Source organism: Echiichthys vipera (genome assembly GCF_963691815.1).
Source record: "Echiichthys vipera genome assembly, chromosome: 13".
NCBI classification, from domain to species: Eukaryota; Metazoa; Chordata; class Actinopteri; order Perciformes; family Trachinidae; genus Echiichthys; species Echiichthys vipera.
Window position 1 is genome coordinate 12,001,721 of NC_139838.1, and position 23,338 is coordinate 12,025,058.

General features: G+C 40.4%; 1 protein-coding gene across 1 annotated transcript in view; it reads left to right on the plus strand.

Moving 5' to 3' along the window:
* Positions 1-23,126, plus strand: part of csmd2 (CUB and Sushi multiple domains 2) — a gene marked incomplete at both ends in the record, with an annotated part of 266,970 nt that extends 243,844 nt beyond the window's left edge. The window contains 16 exons of the mRNA XM_083925070.1: positions 991-1,179; positions 1,753-1,926; positions 3,142-3,324; positions 7,044-7,220; positions 9,233-9,412; positions 9,594-9,767; positions 9,967-10,140; positions 12,588-12,661; positions 14,007-14,118; positions 14,386-14,565; positions 16,132-16,197; positions 16,379-16,540; positions 18,355-18,467; positions 19,115-19,202; positions 21,235-21,367; positions 22,967-23,126. Of these exons, the coding sequence (XP_083781196.1) occupies positions 991-1,179; positions 1,753-1,926; positions 3,142-3,324; positions 7,044-7,220; positions 9,233-9,412; positions 9,594-9,767; positions 9,967-10,140; positions 12,588-12,661; positions 14,007-14,118; positions 14,386-14,565; positions 16,132-16,197; positions 16,379-16,540; positions 18,355-18,467; positions 19,115-19,202; positions 21,235-21,367; positions 22,967-23,126 (2,339 nt within the window). The remainder of the gene's footprint in view (positions 1-990; positions 1,180-1,752; positions 1,927-3,141; positions 3,325-7,043; positions 7,221-9,232; positions 9,413-9,593; positions 9,768-9,966; positions 10,141-12,587; positions 12,662-14,006; positions 14,119-14,385; positions 14,566-16,131; positions 16,198-16,378; positions 16,541-18,354; positions 18,468-19,114; positions 19,203-21,234; positions 21,368-22,966) is intronic.
* Positions 23,127-23,338: the final 212 nt, after the last annotated feature.

The window sequence follows — 23,338 nt, forward strand, 5'->3', positions numbered from 1 at the left end:
CCCGTGCTGAAGCAGCTCTACTGCTTCAAATATACTTTGTAGTGTTATTTATGCAGCAAGTTGTAAATGAGGGCACCATAGGTCACCACTCTACTGGAAGGAATACATTATAATAGGTATTTGGGGGGTGAGTTAGGTGTGCTTGCCAGCTTGGGAGCATGAGAATGAGCAAGCTTTTAGGCACATTAGCATACAATGGGGTATTTTTTTTGTGCTGAGGCAAAAGCAAACTCATGGGGCAAGACTGGCAAGATAAACTGGTGCATTGTTTTAGAAGCCAATAACCTTTTGACATCATTGTGCATACTTAGTTGTGGTTCACAGCATAGACAAGACAGCAACTGTCACTCACTTTACCCTGACTTTGTTGCGGCATTGTAAGATTTTGGTTTGTGTCTTGTATCTGAGGCTCTCAAGATGGATTTGTGCTGTTATAAGTCACGGCCTGACATTCTGTCATGAATTTGAATACACCATCATGGCCTCTTCTTCTCCTACTCTGTACAGCACCCCCTCACTGTCCCTTGCTTTTCACTCATCCCTAATTCTCCCCTTCCCTAACTCTCCATCTGGTGCTAAACTGACATGGTGCCTCTTCTCCTGTGAGCTCCCCATCCATCACCTTCTCTGCACCACGGCAGCCAGCAGGAGACTAGCTCTAATGAAGCAAATGTTTATTTCCGATTGATGGATTGATGGATTTATGGATGCTGGATGGATGGATGTAGAAGTTGAGGGAAGGAATTGACAGAGAGTAAAACACAAATGCTTGTAAAATGGGCATGTTCACTGTGTGAGAGTATCATGTATCAAAATATATATGGTATATTCTCACAAAAAACTCTCTACTCAGCTTCCTTACCAGTAGCATTTTAATTAATTATTAAATCGTCATTTCCAGGTTAAACTATTTATTGAGTCAAATTCTTACACAATGTATTTCTCTCTCTGACCCCTTTACTTTCTTACCCCCTACATCCCTTTCTTCAGTTGTGAACTGCACAGAACCGGGCCATGTAGAGAACAGCATTAGACAAGTACTGGCCGGTGGGCCGCATCGCTACAGCTTCCAGACCACTGTGTCGTACCGCTGTAGCCCAAGCTACTACCTGCTGGGCACCAGCTCCATCTCCTGTCAGGGGGACGGGACCTGGGACCGCTCTCTGCCCAAGTGCCTGTGTGAGTACCTCAGGGGTTTGTTGTAAGCTGCATGATTTCCAATTTATTGTATATACTGCAGAGGAGGAGTTCTCAGACAACATCCACCACTCCACCTGAAAAAAAAAAACATTATTGAGAGCTGATTTTCATTAAGAAGAAATATGTTGTATGCTGTGTAAGCCTTATGTAAAACACTATTTTTGTGCCAAATCATTGCAGTCAAATAGCATGAGTGATTAGTGACTTTTTACGATAAATCAATCAATTGGGGGATCTATCCGATGTCAGAAAATAGAAGTAAATGCCTATCACAATTCCTCTGAGCCAAATTTCACAATCAGAATCCAAAGAGGTTGGAGTGATAAGTGATGAAGCATTCTGACGGAACACAATCTCTTAATTTGTTAAGTTACTAAAATTTGGTCTGATACTGTGAAATGCAGTGCTAACAAACACAAATCCAATGTCACCCAGTATAAATTACACTGTATGGTTTTGCTAAAACAAGGCAATATCTATTTAATATGTGGTGTATTTATCACTTCTTCAACATTGGCCTCTTTCTCTCAATTCTCTGCTTTGATTGGACAGTGGTGCTGTGTGACCGCCCCAGCATGCCTCCCTACGCCCAGATCTCAGGCGATCGTCGGACAGTAGGCTCAGTCATCCGCTACAGCTGCATCGGCCAGCGTACCATCATCGGCAACACAACAAGAATGTGCCAGCTGGACGGCCAGTGGAGTGGCTCGCCACCACACTGTTCCGGTACGGAAAACTACACCCAGATTGACTGTCTGATGGTTTGGAAAGACAAACAACCCCATTTTGTGAAAGTTTCCAAACCTGATGTTCATGATCAACTTGAACGAAACGATTGCAGGTGTAACCCATTACGCATCCTCTTTCTAGTTCCCTGCTTCTAATACCTGATTAATTCAGATATTATATCACCACCAAGTCTCGCCGATGCCCTCGTAACGCCAGCCTAACAAATAAAAAGTTTGGTCGGCAGCTGTTAGCAGGTAATGACCAAAGTAGGTGGACCAAAGTTTTAGCTGACTGTCTAATCCATAGGCCTCAAGGGCAAAGAGAGTATCCTCTATAAAACTGCTTTAATTTGGTCACGTTAGACTGAGGAACAGGGACGCTCTCACTTCAGCAGGGTTATGGAGTACTATAAAGTCATCAGCCCCTATACTCTCTCTCCCCATACAGCGATTTGCTTCAGAGCTTCTTGTATACCTAATACACATGAGAAAAGCCATGAGAGGGTCCAGGCACCTATACAAGTATATTCACAAGGATGTGGCAGAAACACATACAAACATAGAAAGGGACAGAAAACACAAACTAGTGCACAAATTGACTGCAAGTCGACAATAAAATAGCATGCTGACGGTTTAATGTCAAAATTCATGACATTTATATATATTCAGGGGATTGCTAGTTCTCTCAACGGGCAATAAACTCAACCTTTTTAAAAAAGATTTGCCTGACTTTCTTAGCTATGTGCTGTTGAAATTATCTTGACCAGCTCCTTGTAAAATGAGGAGCGAGAGCAGCACACAGCAGTACTTAACAGTTTGTGATCCTTTTGAATGGAGGATGTGGAATTATGAAGCACACTGTTGAATATGTGTTGGGTCAATGGAAAGAGAAATTACATCGTATTGCACATTTTCTGCATGTTGAACAAATAGATATAATGAAACTGTACGTATTTCCGAGGCTAGTCACTCCTAAGGGGGGTAGGGGAGTATTATTTTCATGTTGGTTGGGTGGGGGGTCTGGTTTCTGTGTCCTTTCTCATGCCATTATTATTGCATTTTAATATGAAAAAATCACTCATGTAGAGTACATTTCTAACATGTCTCTACATACATGTCTCTAGATTAATAGTCTCACGTCGTTTAATATCGTATCGTTTTTTCGCTACATTTGTCACAGAATTTTTTTTTTGTTGTCGATTAATCTTTCCAGGCGAGTCTGCCGGGCTGTGCGGAGATCCAGGCATTCCTGTGCATGGTATCCGTCTGGGTGAAGAATTTACAGTGGAAAGTGTTGTCCGCTTTAGCTGTGAGCCTGGCTATATGCTGAAGGGTTCACCAGAGAGAACCTGCATGAAGAACGGGACCTGGCTTGGCACCCAACCTGAGTGTCATGGTAAGGAAAACATACATGTATTTTCAGTTTGTGTTTTTTTTCTTTTTCTTTAAACATAGACTGGTAGAACGGGATGATGGATCCCAGTTTAAGAATCAGCATCACACTGCTCAGAAAGTTTCCAATTTGCTAGGAAGGAGATCCCGGCCAATTGTCAGACTTTGGTTTCAAGAGGATGCATTTCAACCTTGTCTCCTCATCCTTTAATACCCAAATACTAGAGGGATTGTGGGTGTTATGCCTATAATCTGGTAATTGTATGTAATATGTTTCATGTACTTCAAAAAAACAACATGTTCTGTGGTGGCAGCTGTCATTGCTCTTAACTATCTGGTACTTGCATAACCTGTGGCGTGTACTTGGTGAGTCAACAAAATTCACAGCGGGTGTTGTACTCCATAAAGTCTCTACATCATCAGTAAATGTGTTTAGAAGTTCTGTCGAATCACAAGGTTTCTCATCTAAGAGAGGAAGTGTATATGGGGTCTGTTGAGATCAGGGTAAGACAAGATCAATAGGCAGATTGGTGGAGAAGCTGAACTCAAAGGTGAAGCTCTCAATTTTACAGTCGATTTAGGTTCCAATTCTGTCCTGTGGCTATGAGTTTCAGTACAACCCTTTAGGGACAGAGTGAGCAGCTTGGATATCAAAGAGGAGCTTGGAGTAGAACAGTTGCTCTTGAACACGACCAGTTGAGGTTGTTCAGTAATCTGATTGGGATGCCTTTCCCTGTGTGATGTGGATTTATTGTGGACACATCCAACTACAGACCCTAGAGCAGATCCAGAAGGCTATGAAGGGATTACATTTCGGGTACACCTTGGGATTCCTTATGAGGTGTTGGAGGACACCCTGGAAAGTCATTTGTGGGCTACTGATTAAAATGCTACCACTGCAACTTAAACCTGGATAACTGGTGGAAAATAGATGGATGTTTGACAGACTTCTCAATGAATGAATACAATGTTTGACCGTCTAGTAACGGATTGAACATGTCAGCTGTTGAATTATAATTGTGCAGTAACTAAAGTTGATGTTCACAGCACTATGGACATGTATAACACATGATACATTTAATTTTAGTATTTATTTTAAGTGGCCTTTTGTTGTATGCATCCTTTTTTCATTTTCTTATTTTTAAGAAGTTTATTTATTTGTAGTTCAATGTAGCTTTAGTGAATGTTGTAGAGTGTGGTTACTGATGAGCATTTATATTCCATCATCTCTACAGTTTGATGTCTTTTCAGATCAAACTGATCTTAACCAATCCCACCACTGAATAGCACATTTACATCTATAGATCTGGGCTTATACCATAGAAATTAGCTGCTGCCTTTGCAAATTGAATGAAAGCCACATCGCAAGTAAATTTGCATGTGTTTTGCAAAAATGTGATTGAGCAAGAGAGAATGGGAAAAATAACAGAGGATGTTTATTTCATTCTCAGAATGTGTAGCGAGTTGCATTCCATCCAGTTGGGTCTTAAGGCCCTACGTTATCCATTAGAAAAAAACGTCTTCGTTTTCTGTCAAACATCCTGCATGCAGCAGCATGGGTAATATAGAACGCTCTTAGGGATATTCTTAATAAGTGATCTTGTGCAAACTCTTTGGTTTGATGTGTTTGAATTTCACTTAACCATAACTTTTAATCATTATCAAATAAGTTTTATCAATACGTAAGGTTTGCAGACTTTCAACATCAAAGTTGTCTGTCATGATACTTGCCCATTTTCCTCTCATAATGGGTTTTATATCAAATTTATAAGTGCTAATATTGTGTTCAGATTTTTTATGCATAATGTTTTTGGGTTGTGTGTCTGTCAAATATCTTAAAATTTGGCATTAACATCCACTTGTACTCACTGATGACCTGATTTGGGCGGTCAAAGGTCATTGTGACCTCACGTCTGTCCCGTTCTCGTGAACAGGATAGCTCAGAAACACCTGAAAGGAATTTCTTTAAATTTGGCACCAGTGTCCACTTGGACTGAAGGATGAACTAATTAGATTTTGGAGGTCAAAAGTCAAGGTCACTGTGACCTCACAGAGCATGTTTTTGGCCATAAGTTCTACAATAATTATGACAACATTTTAAACAAATGTCTTATAGGATCAGGAGTTGACATTTTAAACCCAAAAGGTCAGAGGTCAACTTCAATGTGACATAATGTTTTGCAAAAAATATTTTCTGTCCATTATTCAACAACAACTCAGGAACAGAAGGGGAGATTGTGATTTGGTTGAATACTGTATTGGTGACACTAATCCTGGGTGGCCACCTTAAAACTATGGTGACTGTATAGATCTTCTGTGCTACTGGGTTGAAGATGTGTGTGAAGCATTCAAGTTCACCAAAATAATTCACTTTTTTTTAAGTTCCTTTAAATTCTACAATATACTATATACATGAACAGCTGGTAGAGGTGTCCATATGTTTTTATTCATCCTCCACCAACCCTAAAATAATTAAACCATCTAACACAACCCCTCTTCTACCCTCATCCCTGTATACAGTGTGTTATTTCAAGAAGCTTCATCCTGTCTGCCAGGCTGTTTTCACATGCTCTTAACAACCCCTATACACACACGCACACAAAGCCCTCTCATCACACCACCTTTCCCTTGCCTCACTCTGTCTCATACCGTCTCTGGTGTGTGGTATGCCCACTGGCCGAGGTTGCCCACCTGTTCTCGATTGGCACAGACTTCAAGGGCCAGGCTACATCTGGTCATTATGGGAGGGCGAAGCTCATAGGGCTCTAAGGGCCCGGGGCAAGCTGGAGACTGTAATGAACAGAACCATTGCTGGAAGCCGGACAGTCACCAAGGGACTTTGTGAGCAAAGGATGTGTCCATCAAAGCAGAGATACTTATGAAGTAGGATGCAGGCGGATGCAGGGTGGGCAGATGAAGAACAGAGGGAAAGGGAAAATAAACCAAGTGAGTAACATATATCAGACACATAGGGTATGAAATTAATGCATTATGCCCAAGCCATACATCCTGCATGAGCAGTACGTGACAGTAATCTTGCTGAAACTGCTTTGGCTGTGCCTTTCTACATTGACTTTACCTTTGATAATGGCCATAAATAGTATACATTTTTATTTCATTAGAAATGTGATTTATATTTGATACAAAAATAAAGTGAGTTAAATAAAGAATTTATATTTCTTTCATACCTGCGATATATTCTACCACGTGTGTGTCACGCCTGAGCAGTGCTGAAACTAAACCTTTTTGATTCCCAAAAAATATAAAAGATTTTTGTTGATGGCTGACTGACTAGAACTTTCCAAAAAAGCTTAGATAGCACAAAGTCTGCAATGGTTCTGTGCCATCCCGTCACCCCAATCCAGACCACACACACATTCTCATACATCTACTTTAGTGAGGACACCAATTAACATAATGCGTTCCCTAGCCCTCACTCTCACCCTAACCTAAACCTCATTCAGACCTGAACCTTAAAACCAAGTCTTAACCCATAAAAAAGCCTTTGAAAAAGTGAGGGTTGGCCAAAATGTCCTCACAATTCTAAAATTGGTCCTCACAGAGCCAGCTGTACATATACACACACACACACACACACACACACACACACACACACACACAATTAACTTTCAATCCCTCCTCTGGTCACTCAGGTTTTAGTCCGTTAAAAAAAAAAACCTAATCCTTCTCTGTTGCCCTCTCTTTTTCTTGTCTTGTTTTCAGTAATCTCTTGTGGTAACCCGGGAACTCCAAGGAATGCCCAGATCCTGATCCACGATGGCTTAACTTTTTCCAGATCCATTACTTACGCTTGCAGGGAGGGCTACTACTCAACTGGCCTGCTTACCAGACACTGCACTGTTAACGGCACCTGGACCGGCAACATGCCTGAGTGCTCTGGTAATTAACAGCTCTCACAGAGAAAAAGTGTATCTTTATATGGTGCTGCTTATATTTCTATCCATATTTAAATTGAAATTCATGCTCCAGTTGAGGATACTTTTTCTTAGCTTATAGACATTAAGTTGTATGCCTGTTAGCCTCTCATGTTTATTTGTACTTGAACATACAGTAGTTTACACTTTGCATTTGGTGAGTAGTTCTGACACCAACATAATACATATTCAGACCTTGAAGAGGAGGGGAATACCGATTAAATGGCTAATTGAATGTGAGATGATTTTTTTCTTATGGAGGAAGTTCAGGAAAACATGGAGGTCATTTAAGTTGCCTGTAATGGCAGATTTTTTTGTTGTGGTAACAAATGACTCCTCCGTATCCTGGCTCAGTATGAGGATATTGGTTCGAGGCATGGCCCACTCATATGGCTCAGCCCTTTATCATCATGTATCACAAAAGACACACAGCTGCTGTACAGAGCCAAGCGACCCTGGAAAATAGAGCTCACTTAGAGAGCAAGTTTCTTCTGAATGGAGAGGATAAACTCTGAGCAATACCATTATGGATTTCAGAACTCGGTAATCCATAGCACTGAAAGGGTACATGTTGACACTCTTCGGCATAACACCTTTAGTGAATAGGAGCACTTTTGGTTGAATGATTTGTACTGTAAACTGTAAGCTAAAGAAGGATTTACCTGACAGAGGTGCTACTAGAAGTGGAAGTTTTGGTAGTATCCTCTCTCCATTTTAGCTGTAACTTACTGTTTAGAAAATATGTGACATCTACAGTGTCATGTTCAAAAGCAGTGGACAGTTGGCCGTTGATAATCCAAGAATATTGTTATGCAAGAGGAGAAATTTTCTCAATGTATCTCAGCCGTTTAGGGATTGTTACAGGGTATACAGTCCTAGATAGACATTGTTGCTTCAGGCAACACACTCTTACCAGCCCAGTGGGAAATGTAATTGGGAGATACTATACCCCCAAAAGACCCGGTTTCCACCCCCTACTGGGATTTTGCTCGAATGTTGGTCATTTAATAATCCCTATTTGTTCCATGGCGATTTAGCAAAAGTTGTCCTTCTCTGCCCTGGATTTTCTATCGTAGACATTTATAGCAGGGCCAAGCCACTGTTTGATGCTGTTGAGTGACGGTGGACTTCTCACTGTTGTTACTCAATCACATTGTTTTCCACACAGGATGTAAAAGGATAATCAAGGGGAAGTGTGGTTCGTCTTGAAGCTTGAGGGACTACTGTAGATCTCACAAGATCTAGGCTCCCTGCTCTAGGGCTCCACGATATAAGGAAATGTGTCATAATATTACATTACGTGGAATATCTCTCTTTCAACTTACTCAAAAAAGTGTGCAATATTGCAGTTTTTGGATAACAATAAAAAACGACATATTGTGCAGCCCCACTCTGCACCCTAAAAGCCCTAAACTGGAGTAATCAAAGTATAGGGGCAATTATTTCTGATAAGGGACATTAAGTCCCACTGTCAGGGATTTTGGTTGAAGACTAGTTGCATAGTAAATAATATATACATAATATATACAGCTTATCATCCAAAAGTGACTGTCCATAAATGCATGAGGTGCTAATTACCTGCTGTGAGGTCACATCAGATGTGTTGCTTTTTAGATTGTTAAGTTTTGTTTTGGAGGTGAACTACTTACAGTGCATATAACAGTTCATTAACACTAAGGCTCCATCCAGTGTGCGATTTTTAAATAGTTTGTCGACTTGCTTGTATTAATTCTAACTTTGTGATATTGATCTCCTGCTTTACTGATAAAGATAGCATGTAAAACAAATTAAATCATCAAAAAACATGATTCAGACATGTTGAATTACAAAACTGTATCAACTCCTGTTTTGATTATTTTCGTTCTATTTTCTGAACCCAAACAAACTTCCTCTGCCATATCTGCTCTTATGTTTCCATTAAGTCTGTTATACCCATTTTCATTTGCACTTGTTTATTTATCCAATTTATCTCTGCAGTCATTAACTGTGGTGACCCTGGTGTGCCAGCCAATGGGCTAAGGCTGGGCAATGATTTCATCTACAACCAAACAGTCAGTTACCAGTGTTCTCCTGGTTTCACCATGGATGCTGATCGGGCCTCGACTCTCATCTGCACCAAGGATCGCACCTGGAATGGCACCAAACCTCTCTGTAAAGGTAAAGTTGTGTAGAATTATATAAATGAAAATACAGGGATTAGTTAAATCTAGATGGTACAGGAAAGGAAGGCAAAATTATTGAAAGCTAGAGTCAATGAATGCTACAGATGTAATTGCTACAGAAGAAGTTATTACACTAATACTTACTTGGACATCAATGCCTCTTTGTCTCCTTGTAGCGATTGTATGCGGTCCACCACCTGTAATCCCCAATGGACAGGTTGTCGGTACAGATTTCACCTGGGGCTCTAGCATCAGCTACTCCTGCAACCAAGGTTACCAGCTGTCCCTGCCCACTGTGTTAACATGCCAAGGCAACGGGAACTGGAGTGGCGAGAAACCCCAGTGCTTCCGTAAGTGGTACCACACTGGAATGCCTAATTAATTAACATGTCTGACATTTCTTTTACCCACGTATGATCATTATGTATGTCCCTTGAGTGATATTCCGACCCCCATCTTAGAAGATATTGAATTTAACACAACATGGTAAGTCGGTCACCTCACATTCCCCTATTTCTCTCTGCCCTCCCTCCTTCTTCATCTTTGCAGCTGTGTTTTGTGGAGACCCAGGAATGCCAGCCCAGGGGAGGAGGGAGGACCGAGGATTCACCTATCTCTCCTCTGTCTCTTTCTCCTGCTACCCTCCCCTTGTCCTGGTGGGCTCTGCCAGGAGATACTGTCAATATGATGGCTCCTGGAGTGGCACACAACCCTCCTGCATAGGTAAGCTATTTTTTCCTCCATACACCAACAGTGTACAAATTTATTTATCAAAGCAATGACATATTGGAAGGGTTTTGGTGGTTGCTGTCGACAATGTGCACAGCCCTTGTTCTATAACCAGAGCAAAGAACATTGGGTATTTTGTCTTTACTTTCAAATACATTATAACACTAGTATCAGTGTGAGATAATCCTTTCATTGGTCAGCTTGCATTTTGTCCTCTTGTAGTCCTGATTGCCTTTTGCTATCAATAAGTAATGCATGCAAAAACTGTTTGACCCAACTAACAAAGCTATATTGATTGTTTTTCCATTCCAATCGGTGTAATTAAATAAAGCAATCCAGCACATTCCTTTCACCTATTTCAGAGTAACCTTGGATGTAGATATAATGTGGAGAAACTCTAGGTCTGGCAATCCAAGACAGTACCAGGGCCACTTTTCATATGTAACATGCAAGCTTGATTTCCAACAATTCTTATATTTTACATATTTGACTGATCAAAGCAAACACAGCAGTTGTGACTCATGCATGAGCACAAATTCATCTTCAATGAGTGAGTGACAGACATTTGTGAAATGTTGGGCTACCACCATTTGTGACCTGCATGTAGGCAGTGCTTGCAAAACATGTTTTAATGAAACTGGTCTTAAACTTCATAGTTGTTTTGCCCATGTGTCATCAGAAATATTGTTCGCTGCTGCAATAAACATCCCGTAAGCAATTCATTTCCTAAGACAAGGAAGAGTAATGCCAGTTGAATTACAACGTATACATTTTTATGCTGCACTTAAAAGCACTCAAGGAAATCACACCATGGTTAGACACAAATTGCTAATAAAATACAATGTATTGTTCCAGCCCTAAGGTTCATTGTGGTATTTATCTCATCTCAACTCATCTTCATCCGCTTATCCGGGGTCAGGTCTCTGGGGCAGCAGCTTTAGCAGGGGACCCCAAACTTCCCTTTCCCGGGCCACAATAACCAGCTCTGACTGGGGGATCCTGAGGCGTTCCCAGGCAAGTGTGGAGATATAATCTCTCCACGTAGTCCTGGGTCTTCCCAGAGGCCTCCTCCCAGCCGGACGTGCCTGGAACACCTCCCTAGGGAGGCGCCCAGGGGGCATCCTTACTAGGTGCCCGAACCACCTCAACTGGCTCCTTTCAACGCAAAGGAGCAGCTTCTCTACTCCGAGTTCCTCACGGATGGCTGAACTTCTCACCCTATCTCTAAGGGAGACTCCAGCCACCCTCCTGAGAAAAATCCATTTTGGCCGCTTGTACCCGCGACCTCCTTCTTTCGGTCATGACCCAGCTTTCATGACCATAGGTGAGGGTAGGAACGAAGATTGACCGGTAGATCGAGAGCTTTGCCTCCCAGCTCAGCTCTCTTTTCGTCACAACGGTGCGGTAGAGCCACTGCAACACCGCCCCCCCTGCTCCGATTCTCCGGCCAAACTCACGCTCCATCATCCCCTCACTCGTGAACATGGTATTTAAATTGTTGTTAAATATGAACTGTTGACCCAATAAGAGGTTGTTTTAACATTCATTCATTATAGCCTAAACATTCATTCTTTATAGCCACTTGCATCATTTATCAGCCACTTTGTTTAAGCAGTGTTGACAAACCATAGTGCCTGGCATGTGGGAAAGGTTAGGGTTAATCAATTAGAAATAGAACATGTGTTGTACATATAGACACCACTGACATTTCTTTACATCATAACTTGCAAAACTTCTTAGTTATTATAAATACACTGTAAAGACTGGACCCTTGCAGCTTTTTGTTCAACTTCTAGATTTGATTATGCTGTGAGACTGATAGAAATATTTTGTAAAGGACCAGTTCCATTCATTCTAGAACTAGAATATGAACTAGAATTTAATGAAAGTGGTAAATCTGTCCAGTTTTGTAATGGGAGATTAAGCTGAATGAAGCTTCCTTTCCCTGATGATTAAACTAACGCACTGTGTAAATATATATATATATATATATATATATATATATATATAAACGGAAATTCCTCTTCACGCCGTTTAAAGCACGCACGTTCTGTGATTATGACCCTTGGCCCGCCCCATAATTTGAGAAATTAGGAAGCGATGCAGCAGTAACATTGTGGATGGCAAGCAGAAACAAACCTCCTTGCGCACAATGGGTTCAGAGCACTAATAAAAGATTGTGTAGGCTTTGTGTATGTGAGTATGTGTTTATGTTTGCTCATGTCTGTGTCTGTAAATGTGTATGTGTGTGCAGGGTTGTTGTTAATGTATGGTCTTCACTCCCACAGTTATTAGTACACTAGATCTGTGAAAAATGTTATTTCCCACACAGTGTCTCTAAGGTGAAATAGCTATTTGTGACGGGGGACAAATATTAGGTGGGACCTGCTTTAACATGAGAGTAGTGATTGTGTCACTTAATTGATGTGTGTGTATTTCAGATCCCACTCACACTACCTGCGGAGACCCTGGCACTCCTCTCTTTGGAAATCAGAACAACAGTCAAGGCTACCAGGTGTGAATATGTGGCCACACGGGAAACTGAATTTGTGTATACAAAAAATCCATTTTAACCCAAAGCCTTTTAAAAAAATACATATGTATTGTGTATTTATTAAGTAAGTAAGTATTTTTCAAAGTGTCATTCAATAAAAGCTGCCCAGCCTGCATGTGCTTAATAGACCCTAAAAACAACAACTAAAAGTGAGAGCAAAAGAACAAATGAAACAAATTTGTTTCATTTGTTCTTATGCTCTCACTTGGTATATCATACACCTCCATACTGTCAAACATACATGTTAAACAAAATGATGTCAGAGCAAATATAGACACAATCCTACGCTTCAGGCACTACAACTATGAAACAAAACATAGGCATGTTTGATGCACAGACTGTGCCTTAAAGAGGCTATACCCAAAATACTGGGGGAAAAACAAAAGTGCCTTGTGTGGACTGCAAGTTGGAATAATGACTACTATAATATGTAGTAGTTAAAATGTGACAGGCAGTAGTCATGAGCAATCATGAATTGTACAGAAGTCGGGATTCTACCTTTTTTCATTGTTGATTAATCTGCTCATTTTATTTTTCAATTAACCACTTGATCAGTTAGCATATGGAATATCAAGGAGGAATAGTGAAAAACTGCCCATCTCACAGAAGGCAAAATATTATATAATATATAGTGTTATTTCAGTAATATTTATTAAAAAGGGGTGGAATAAAATAAGTTTATACTTAACTCCGTTTCATATATGTAAACAGAATTTATATTTTTTCAGTTTACTTTGTTATTGTACATTTATTTTTCTCGCTGTTTTGTTTTTTCCTTTTCTTTATGACTGCCCATTAATGTATGATAATTTTGTTTTTTCACATATTCGAAATAAACTATCTAAACTAAACTAAACTAAACACTTCCTCAGAGCAAAAGGCCATGTCGTCAAATGTCCAAAACCAACAGATATTTACCTTACAATGAAATAAAGCAGAGTAAAAGAAATAAATCCTACCAGACAATGTTTTAAACGTTGCAGATCATTTTTTCATATGGACTAATTGATAAATTGACAAACCGTTTCAGTTCTATTGTGTGTGGTGTAAGGATGATGCCACCTGCTATGTAGTTCGTAATTTCATGATAATGGTAGCAGTTTCCAGAGAATATAAAATTATCATTTTAATTTGAAAAAATAAATGTTAATCACCCTTTTGGACTAACAAAAAAAAATGAATTTATCAATTGTATTGCATTAAACTGCCTCGTCTTTTTACAAACCCTGCTTGCTGTTATATGCAGTATGTACAGTATGTTTATTTTCCAGTCCACATTCTCACATGTGTGTCCTCTTACTTACAGATCAGCAGCACTGTTTTCTTCAGCTGTAGAAAGGGATACTTACTTCAGGGCTCCATTACTCGCACTTGTCTGCCCAACCTCACTTGGAGTGGTTTTCAACCTGAGTGCATTGGTAAGGACTCAGTTTGGTCATATTGTTTAAAAAAAAAAAAACATTTATATTATTAAGTGGGTAACGTTGAGCAAAAGTTTGCATTGCATATATTCTTTCTTGACCCCAAACCTCCACCATGGCTCTCTCTTTCCCTTTTTCTCTTCCACTATATTTTTTCTTTCTTATCTGTTGCTCCTCTGATCCCTCTCCCCGATCATCTCCTCGTCCCAACTCTAACCTGTCTCTCACCTTCTTTTTCTTTGGTCTCTTTAATCCTATTTCCAGCCCACCACTGCAGCCAGCCAGAGCTGCCAGCACAGGCTGATGTGAGAGCCATTGAACTGCCATCCCTTGGCTATACGCTGATCTATACGTGCCAGCCTGGCTTCTACTTGGCCGGAGGATCAGAGCATAGGACATGCAGGTCCGATGGGAGCTGGACAGGGAAACCACCCCTCTGTGCAGGTATAAACATGATTTACAGTATATACTATATAAATTATACTACATTTTATCCATAATGGAACATGGAGGAATAACTGATATTAAATTTGCAAAGACATGCACACCTGCACCTTCTTTGCTTTGCTTCTGCTAAATGTCTTACAGTATTACTTACAAGACTAGATTGAATTCCAACACATAGGTCATCATCTGACACTTTACATGGGCACAGACACACACATAGATACATTCTCCAAACATCCTGAGACTGCAGACAGGTGCACATGGCCACCCACACAGATGTATTGAACACTTAAAACACTTCACCTCATATTTATAATGTGCAGTTTCCATTAGCAGTCTCTATTGAAATCACTGGGGTCTGTACTGATGCCGGATTTAGTGGGATGGGAATTACGGATTCAGCTAATGATGATGAATAGCTGTGTTAACACTTTCTTATTTTCAGACACATGCCAGGGTAGGATGGCACATCCATCACACAATTACACTGCGTGGAATTACACACGCAAACTCACTCATACACACAGACACAGACACACAGACACAGATAAACACACACAAACACACACACACACACACACACACACACACACACACGCACACACACAAAGCTTTGAAACATTTACAAGGGTGCAGAACCTGATTAGGCCAATGCATCCCATTGATTAGGTTAGCAGAGGTACCTCTTATAAATGGTGAGGCGGTGTTAACAAGGTCTAGCAGACAAATAGACTGCCATTAAGACACTCCCAAGCATTGCCTAAATATATATAGGAAAAAAATAGAGCCATTGACGCACAATTATCTAGGGTAGACGAATGCTAATAGTTTAAAGAGGTACTAGAGGGGGGTATCCATGTGATAGATTCAATGCCAAGCAATTGCTGAAAAATATAGGTGATGGGTTTCTTTGAGGCCATGCGATTAAGAGTGAAGGAAAGAAAGAGAACTGGCCTTTGCACATACAGGATATTAACAGCACCTTTGGGTGCAGTGATGGAAGTGAAGCTCAAAAGACTGGCAGCTAATAAAGTACAAGGCTATGGGAGTGTGTGTGCATGTGTGTTTGTTTGTGTCTTTATACATTTATCCAAGGTGATGGTTGTGCTCATAAACTACCATCAGTATACCTGTCTGTGTTTGTAGTTGCCCTCTTCGGTCTGTTTGCCTGTGTGGGTGTATGTTTACTAGTGTAGTGTAGTCCCTCAGCCCCGTATGAGCAGTAAGGCATTATTAAAGTGCTTCCCTTGAAGCTATGAAACTGTGTCTCTGACTCAGCCAGAGCCTCACAGGGACAACCTGGCTGCTCTTTGACGCACAAGTCGAGTCCTGTCGCAGGCAGCCTTCACTCTGTCCACCGCAGAGGTTATTAGTCTTGGAAGTAGACAGGAAGTGCTGATGGTGATATCCTCCAACTGCAATTTCCTTAGTGCTGTTTAAAGAACAAAATAGTACATATATATATATATATATATATATATATATATATAGTATTCCAATGTGTAGGCCTTAGGAAATTGAAATAGAAACAGGATGAACTAATTCTGTTTTGTTGCTCTTCAGCTGATAATCGCCCAAGTGGTAAGATCCCAGTGGGAACAGTGCAAGAGCCACCCTCCAAATTACCAGGTAAGGCAGGTCCTTTAACTGTATCCAAACTTTGTTTCATTCATTCTGTTTCACTGATTATCTCCTCTCCTCAGCTGGAAAGTATATTAACCAGTCCATCAACCAGGCCATCTGTCACTTTGTTGTTGAAAAAAACATGCTTTTCTTTGCTTCCTCTATCTGTACTCTTTGCCTCTTTCAGTTCCAGGTGGTGTATTTGCTAAGAACTCTCTCTGGAGGGGATCCTACGAATACCTTGGAAAAAAGCAGCCGGCTATGCTTAGCATCACTGCCTTTGAACCCTTTAGCAACCGGGTTAACGGGACACTCATCGACCACAGCGGAGTCGAACTTAAACTGGCCGGTTGGTACACCAAAAGCAGAAGTCACCATCAAAACTGTCATACATACACACATGACTTCATTCTCATACCAGGGACCCACTGTGTCTTGGGTTTTCTCCTAACAGACAATGTACAAGGATAGGACAAGGAGCAAGGAAACAGTGCAGTCCCTGCATGGAGTAGATTATTGTTACTGTTACTGAACAGCAGACATTTTTTTTTGGGGCATAATCACTGTGCAGCTGTGATCATTAAGACACAAATTTGCATCCATAACGGCTTGGACACTTCACTCCTCTGTACCTGTGTGCTATCAATCTTCATCACAGTGTATTTCCTACAGCTTCAAATTGCCACACTCTCCAGTTAAAGTAATGTTTCTAAATCAGACGTATAGATTATTGTTGTTTTCACACAATATACAAATTACAATTAAATTGCAGTGAGGTCATTCAACCTAACATCAAATTTCCCCGTAGTATTTTTTATGCACACGATAATGTTCTCAGAATAATAATCCATCTTTATTTGCTAGCACTTCATAATGTGGTATTTACATTGTGCCTTGCAAATAACAACTCTGCAAATGTTATATTTTAAAAGTCCCATATCATGCATTTTCAGGTTTATGCATACATTAAGGGTTTCTACTTGAAAATGTTTACATACTTTAACGTTCAGAAAACATAACTTTTCTCACACTGTTTGTCTGAATATACCTGTATTATCTCCGCTGTCTGAAACACTGCCCGTTTCAATCCCTCTCTGAAATGTTTTAGTGCCTGTTTCTTTAAGCCCCCCTTACCTAAAAAGCCCAGTCTGCTGTGATTGGTCAACGTTGCGGGTTTTTCACATATGTGCTCATGACGTCTCCGCACCATCATTGCAGACTTGAAATGACTGTAACAGGACTGTAGTGCCTTTTCTTCATTGGCCCATGATAAACCCCTCCTCCAAGTTTCATGAAATTTTAGCCAGTAGTTTTTCCGTCGTCCTGCTGACAAATAAACAAATAAGCCAACAAACCTCGGAGGAGTAGTTGATAAATATGATCCGGATGTTCAATGGAATTTCTTTTCTTATATTACATAAAGTTAGAGTTGTATAGCTTCTGTTATATACCCTTTTTCCGCCAAAGTTAGCGTGTACATGCATGCAGACGAACAGAATTATTGTCAGTGTAACAGAAGTTACAGATGGAGGCAACAAGTGGCATTGCATCGCACAAGAAAAGGGATGGAAATTGGCAGGTTCATCCAGGGGTCAGGTTTCCATCCTATCCAAATATCTGTGACTGCTGCAGAGTCTTTTGTCAAGGAGGTGACTGCTGATTGTAACTGTTCACACTTAAGATAAAAGCCAGATGTTAGTGGATATTACTGGATTTTTTGTTCAGTGGAACACCATAAATATGTTACAGGCAGGAAACACCAGTGTTAGCGTTTATCAACTTTATTTAATTTCCTGTCCCTCTCTTGTTTGTCGGTATGGCACTTTCAGATGCTCTGTTTACCACTTTGCGCAGATGCACTGATAACAAAGGCACTGACCATGAGGAATCAACTCGTAGCTCTACAAATTTCTGACATAAATCTATCAGAAATTCATCCGAGTGTCTGACGGACATTTGTGAGCAGTTTGTAGCGCCATGACTTCTTGTTCCCCCTGTACACTGCACGGCAAACAACGCCCAACAAGGATGATATTCTGTCAAACTCTAAAATGAGACATGCGGCTTAGACACGCGTCAGAAATGGGCTCAACTCATACAGTGTATACCAACCTTGAGTGTAGGGGCTGCTCCAAAATAACTGCTTGCCATTTTTTCTTGTAGGTACATATAAGAAGGAGGAAGCTCAGTTGCTACTGCAGGTCCACCAGATCAGAGGCCCTGTGGAGATCTTTGTCAACAAGTTCAAAATCGACAACTGGGCCCTAGACGGACATGTAAGTGCAAGTCCAGGGTCACGTTCAATAGAGCACCTCTCATAGTAACTGCAAACACACATCACACTCATACACAAACATAGATGCCTTTATTGTGAAATATGCACAGGCGCACATGCACACTAACCTTGTCACTCTGGGGAGATGGAGGGCCCACCAAGAGTTTTCTCTTTAATTAAAATGTCAGTTAAATCATTGCCTGGTAATCAGGACTCGACAGACCCCCTCCACTCCTTTCTCCTGTATTATCCCCCAACCGCAGGCAACTCTAATGTGCACCCACTCCAGATATAATTAAAAAGCAGGTCATAATATATGTGTGTGTACCAATGTATGGGGTTTTATGTGCATGTCTCACAAGCCTTACCACATTTGAATTTTTATGTACAAGCATGTTGTCCAAAGTGGAATATTCCTTGTGTGCAACATGCGTGTATGTGAGCAGCACTACTGAGTGTGTTTATATTTGTGCTCTTGAGCAGAAAAATGTCATATTAAATGTCAGCTATAAGAGCGCCTCTCAGCTCCTTTGACATGATATTTCATTTTCTGTGTGCACCAGCTGCTGACACTTTGATGATATTCTCCTTTGTAAAGCCTGGATATGACACATAAAGTGTCTGTCTCCCATTCCTCTCTCTCCCTAGGTGTCCTATATTTCTTCATCCAACTCCTTTGTGTACCAGGGATTTGTCAGAGGAAAAGGCTTTGGCCAATTTGGTCTCCAGAGACTGGGTGAGTGAGCTGTCCCCTTGGTTATAGAAACCACTGTGACCAAGCGGGCAAGACTAAATGTGGGGTTTTTTTGGTCTGGATTTCTATCACAGAAATCTTTCACTTAAAATATGTGTAGTGTCCTTAAGCTTAGCTGTGAGGGCATCACGGCATGTTTTTTGCTTTGTTGGATCTATCATTTATTTACAAATGTAAAAACTCTTGGAGAATGTCGCTGTAGATCCAACACAGTTCAAAAACCTGATTAATACTCAGAAACTAACATCCTCTCACACACTACACTCACATAGCTACAGGAAATTGTACTACTCCCTTCTGGAGTTTCTGGTTAGTTTGTTGATGCCTTTGGAATCTTTGCCATATCAAGTAACCCCATATATTGCATTTTGATACAGTACATATCACCCATTCTTTGCTGTGTGTTATTCTTTAGTTCCTTCAAGGACTTTAGCTATGCTGTCATCTATACAGAACTTTTCTTTTTGAAAAGGCTGCAGCTATCCAAATATTCTGCTTCATGTTTGTGGCCTAGAATTCCCTCCTACATGATCCTCTCGCTAAATTGTTACAGCAAATCCTTAAACCCACAGATCTTAATGAATGCTGTAAGCAAAACATATGATATATGATATATACCTATGCTGTGTGCTATGTGTATTTTAATCATTTTTAAAAGATGCTGGTAGTAAGTTTGATTTTTGCCTCTTCAAAACATATTTTTTACTGTCATCACCCACTGTATAACCCTGTCTCCTAGAAAACCAAGTTCCCATAAAACAAAACTGCATTCTCAGTTATGTTTTGGGGGAAAATGTATCAGGCAGTCGCTGTTTTAGACGTTTGGATGATGTTGTGAATTGAAACAAAACTACTTGGTTAGGTTTAGAAAAAGACTGTGTTTCTGAAAAGTTGTGGGTGTTAAATATAATTCCTTCTCCATCTTCATCATCAAGTTCAAGTTTTTTCTATGAAACCCCAAACTGAATCTCACTCCTGCGTGGACACACAAGATTGCAGAGTAATCCGATAAACATTAGATTGAATATGTACTCCTATGTTTTTGGAACTGGTGCTAAAACAAATTAAGTGTGTGTATGCAAAGTTGTTGTGTGAACATAGTGAAAGTGATTATGAAAATCTGCTTTAATGAGAGAGGTGTTTGAACAGCAGGTGCAGAGCTCTCTCCCCCAAGCCCACACCCCTCTACCACAACACACTGATTGAGCAAACAGCTCTTCATTAATGCAGAGGGCTGGGGCTGGTGCCAGGGCATTCATGTGTATGTGTTTTTAAATGTGTATGAGAAAAGCGGATGGGGGGTAAGGTTGGACGTCTTGGAAATTATCCTACTCAATTTGTCATTGTTTTCCTTTTTTAAGTCAGTGAGGGTATAACTGCGAGAGCAGTTTGCTTGCACGAGCTAGTGTGTTTGTGCATCTGTTTGTGTGCTCACACTTATGCAGCAGGGGGTTGATTGGCAAACACCGCAGCACCCACTAATTGAATTCCTTCTTGTTTGTCACTCGTCCTTTATTGGAGATTTTTTGGCATTCTGTAGCAAACAGGTGGGCTGTCACTTCTCCACTGTTGCTGTTGCCCACACATGCACACATCCATAAATTAGAGAATGGATATGAAATGACTTAATAGCTGCTGGCCTTTGATGTCAGTAATTAAGAGTCATTGTTAGGATAATGGAATGTGACTTTCCCAGGGGGTGGTGGGGGCGAAATAAAGCATAGTAACAAAAAAAGTAACTTGTCTGCTCAATCTATTGTTTATAGTTGAAACCTTCCTGGCAGCCCTCCTCAGCCATTGCAATTCATTTTATTTCACTCTTCTGCTGTTTCTGTTTATTTTACTTAAACCTTTATCACAAGTTCTTGGCAAATGATGAAGAGGATAATTCCCCTTTTAGTTTTTTTTAATCTCGTTATTTCTGGGATTTAATTATAATGTCTACTTAATCAGTGGTATTGTACTCACATGATGCTGAAGCAATGGCTCAATGTCTTATCTCTTTTTCTTCCAGAGAGTTTAGATCCCACCAGAGACAACCCAGGCTACAACTTTGCATCCAACAGCAGTTCAGTGGCAGCAGCCATCCTAGTGCCTTTTATAGCCATGATCATTGCAGGCTTTGCTCTGTATCTCTACAAACACAGGTAAGGCACACACCATTGACATATATCACTTTACTTATCATCTGCAGGTAGCATTATACCAATACTTTGGTCCTGATATTTACAAGGAAGAATATTTAGTCAAGTTTTGTCAGATAAGAATTTTGCATGTTTTCTCTTGAAAGATACCTCAGCATTCACCCTTCAAAATATATTAACTTGAGATCCGTTTAATGCGAAAGCATCCAGTGTCCAATAAAAAAGCATCAGAGAAACACTGATTTTTAACCTAACACCAATGTATTCAGTGTTTTTACTGATTCTTATCACCTGGTCTGTTTGGTTTGAGCGCACAAGACCTCTGCGATCTGAAGTTGAGACACAAGCTGAGCAAACGTTAGCAGCAGTTCAGCTCAGCCCCTCCAGGATGTTTGTGGTCAGCTGAAGAAACACAGATTTTTATCATGACACTGCTGTATCCAGAGTTTTCATTGAGTTTAATCGACTATCTTGCACATGGCGCAAAATGGGCCAAAGGCATTGCAAAGCAACTCTCATTGCTAGATTCAGACCGCCCACCATGTGTTTGTCGGTCTTAAAATGAGGTGTGGTCAGGTGCATTGCAATCTTGAGGCAGCAGAAAGAGATTGCGCCATTGACCAACAAAAACCTTCTAAAGTCAAGGGTGCGTTTTTTCTTGCTATTTACAGGGCGCATTATTCCGATAGTGACTCACGAACTTTAGTAGTTAATGCACGGATCGGTCACAAAAATAAACATTATGATTAATACTGCATGGGTGAAATACATTGTGAATGAAGAACATATTAATTAAATTATCTGAAGTGTGGACATAGAGCAGAGCAGATATACTGTCCAGCGAGCGGAGCTCCACTGTGTGCATTTACGCATGAGAAACAGAAATTCATTGATTATTTCAGAAGCGGAAAGTTTTGTTTTGCTTTCTCTGTCAAGTTTATGAAAATGTTTTTTTCATTTTGCTGCTTAAATGTCCCAATATATTTGCTGCAGAAAGATTACTGCATGCATGGAAACGTTTACAATCACTGAAAGCAGCCACTGATCATTATTTAAATCTCTAACAAAAACACACTCGTACATCAATACATGCTAGAGGAGGGAATTTGAAATAATTCAGGTGGGTGGCAGATTGATGATTTAAGCATACAGGTGAATTTGGATGGCATCAGAGCTGCACTACATGAGACATACAGTCCTTTTTCTCCTCCTCCTCAGTTAAATAGCTTATTGGGTATTTGCTCATATTCAGTCAAATACAGCTGGGACAGAGGACTGAGCAGATCCAGTTCCTCAGCAGTTTCACTCTCAGTTCCTCATTGTTTTGATTGAGAGCCCCCTAGTGTCAGGAAATTACATATTGTATGTTTAAAGATGTTACCACAAGTTGCATATTACTGTTTACATATATTTTATAGACTAGACATTTCACTAATCCATCTAAAAAAGAATCAATAGATGAATCACAGGTAAGAAATAATGGTAACTGCAGCCCTTGTTCGTATTATGACACATCTCTTCTGTACACTTGATACACAGAATGGTCCACATGGTAATGTAAACATATCTCATTGTTTATTCTATTGATTTGTTTCATTTCAGAAGAAGACCCAAAGTCCCCTTCAATGGTTATGTGGGCCATGAGAACACTAATGGACGTGCTACGTTCGAGAACCCTATGTATGACCGCAACATCCAACCCACTGACATCATGGCCAACGAGTCAGAGTTCACAGTCAGCACAGTGTGCACAGCTGTATAGCAACTGCTTCTTCCAGAGGTGAGAATCAAACACTGCCAGGTCATGTGGCTTTATGATAAAGTCAGGACTTAGAGCTTCAGGCTTCATCGGATCCACATTTCTCTGAAAGTAGATGAAGGTATCACCTTGTAGCTAACTTGAGCTATTCACGCATCCAAGGCAACAAAACTGCTCTAGCAAAAAAGACAGATTCTAGGAATCCTTTTGCAACT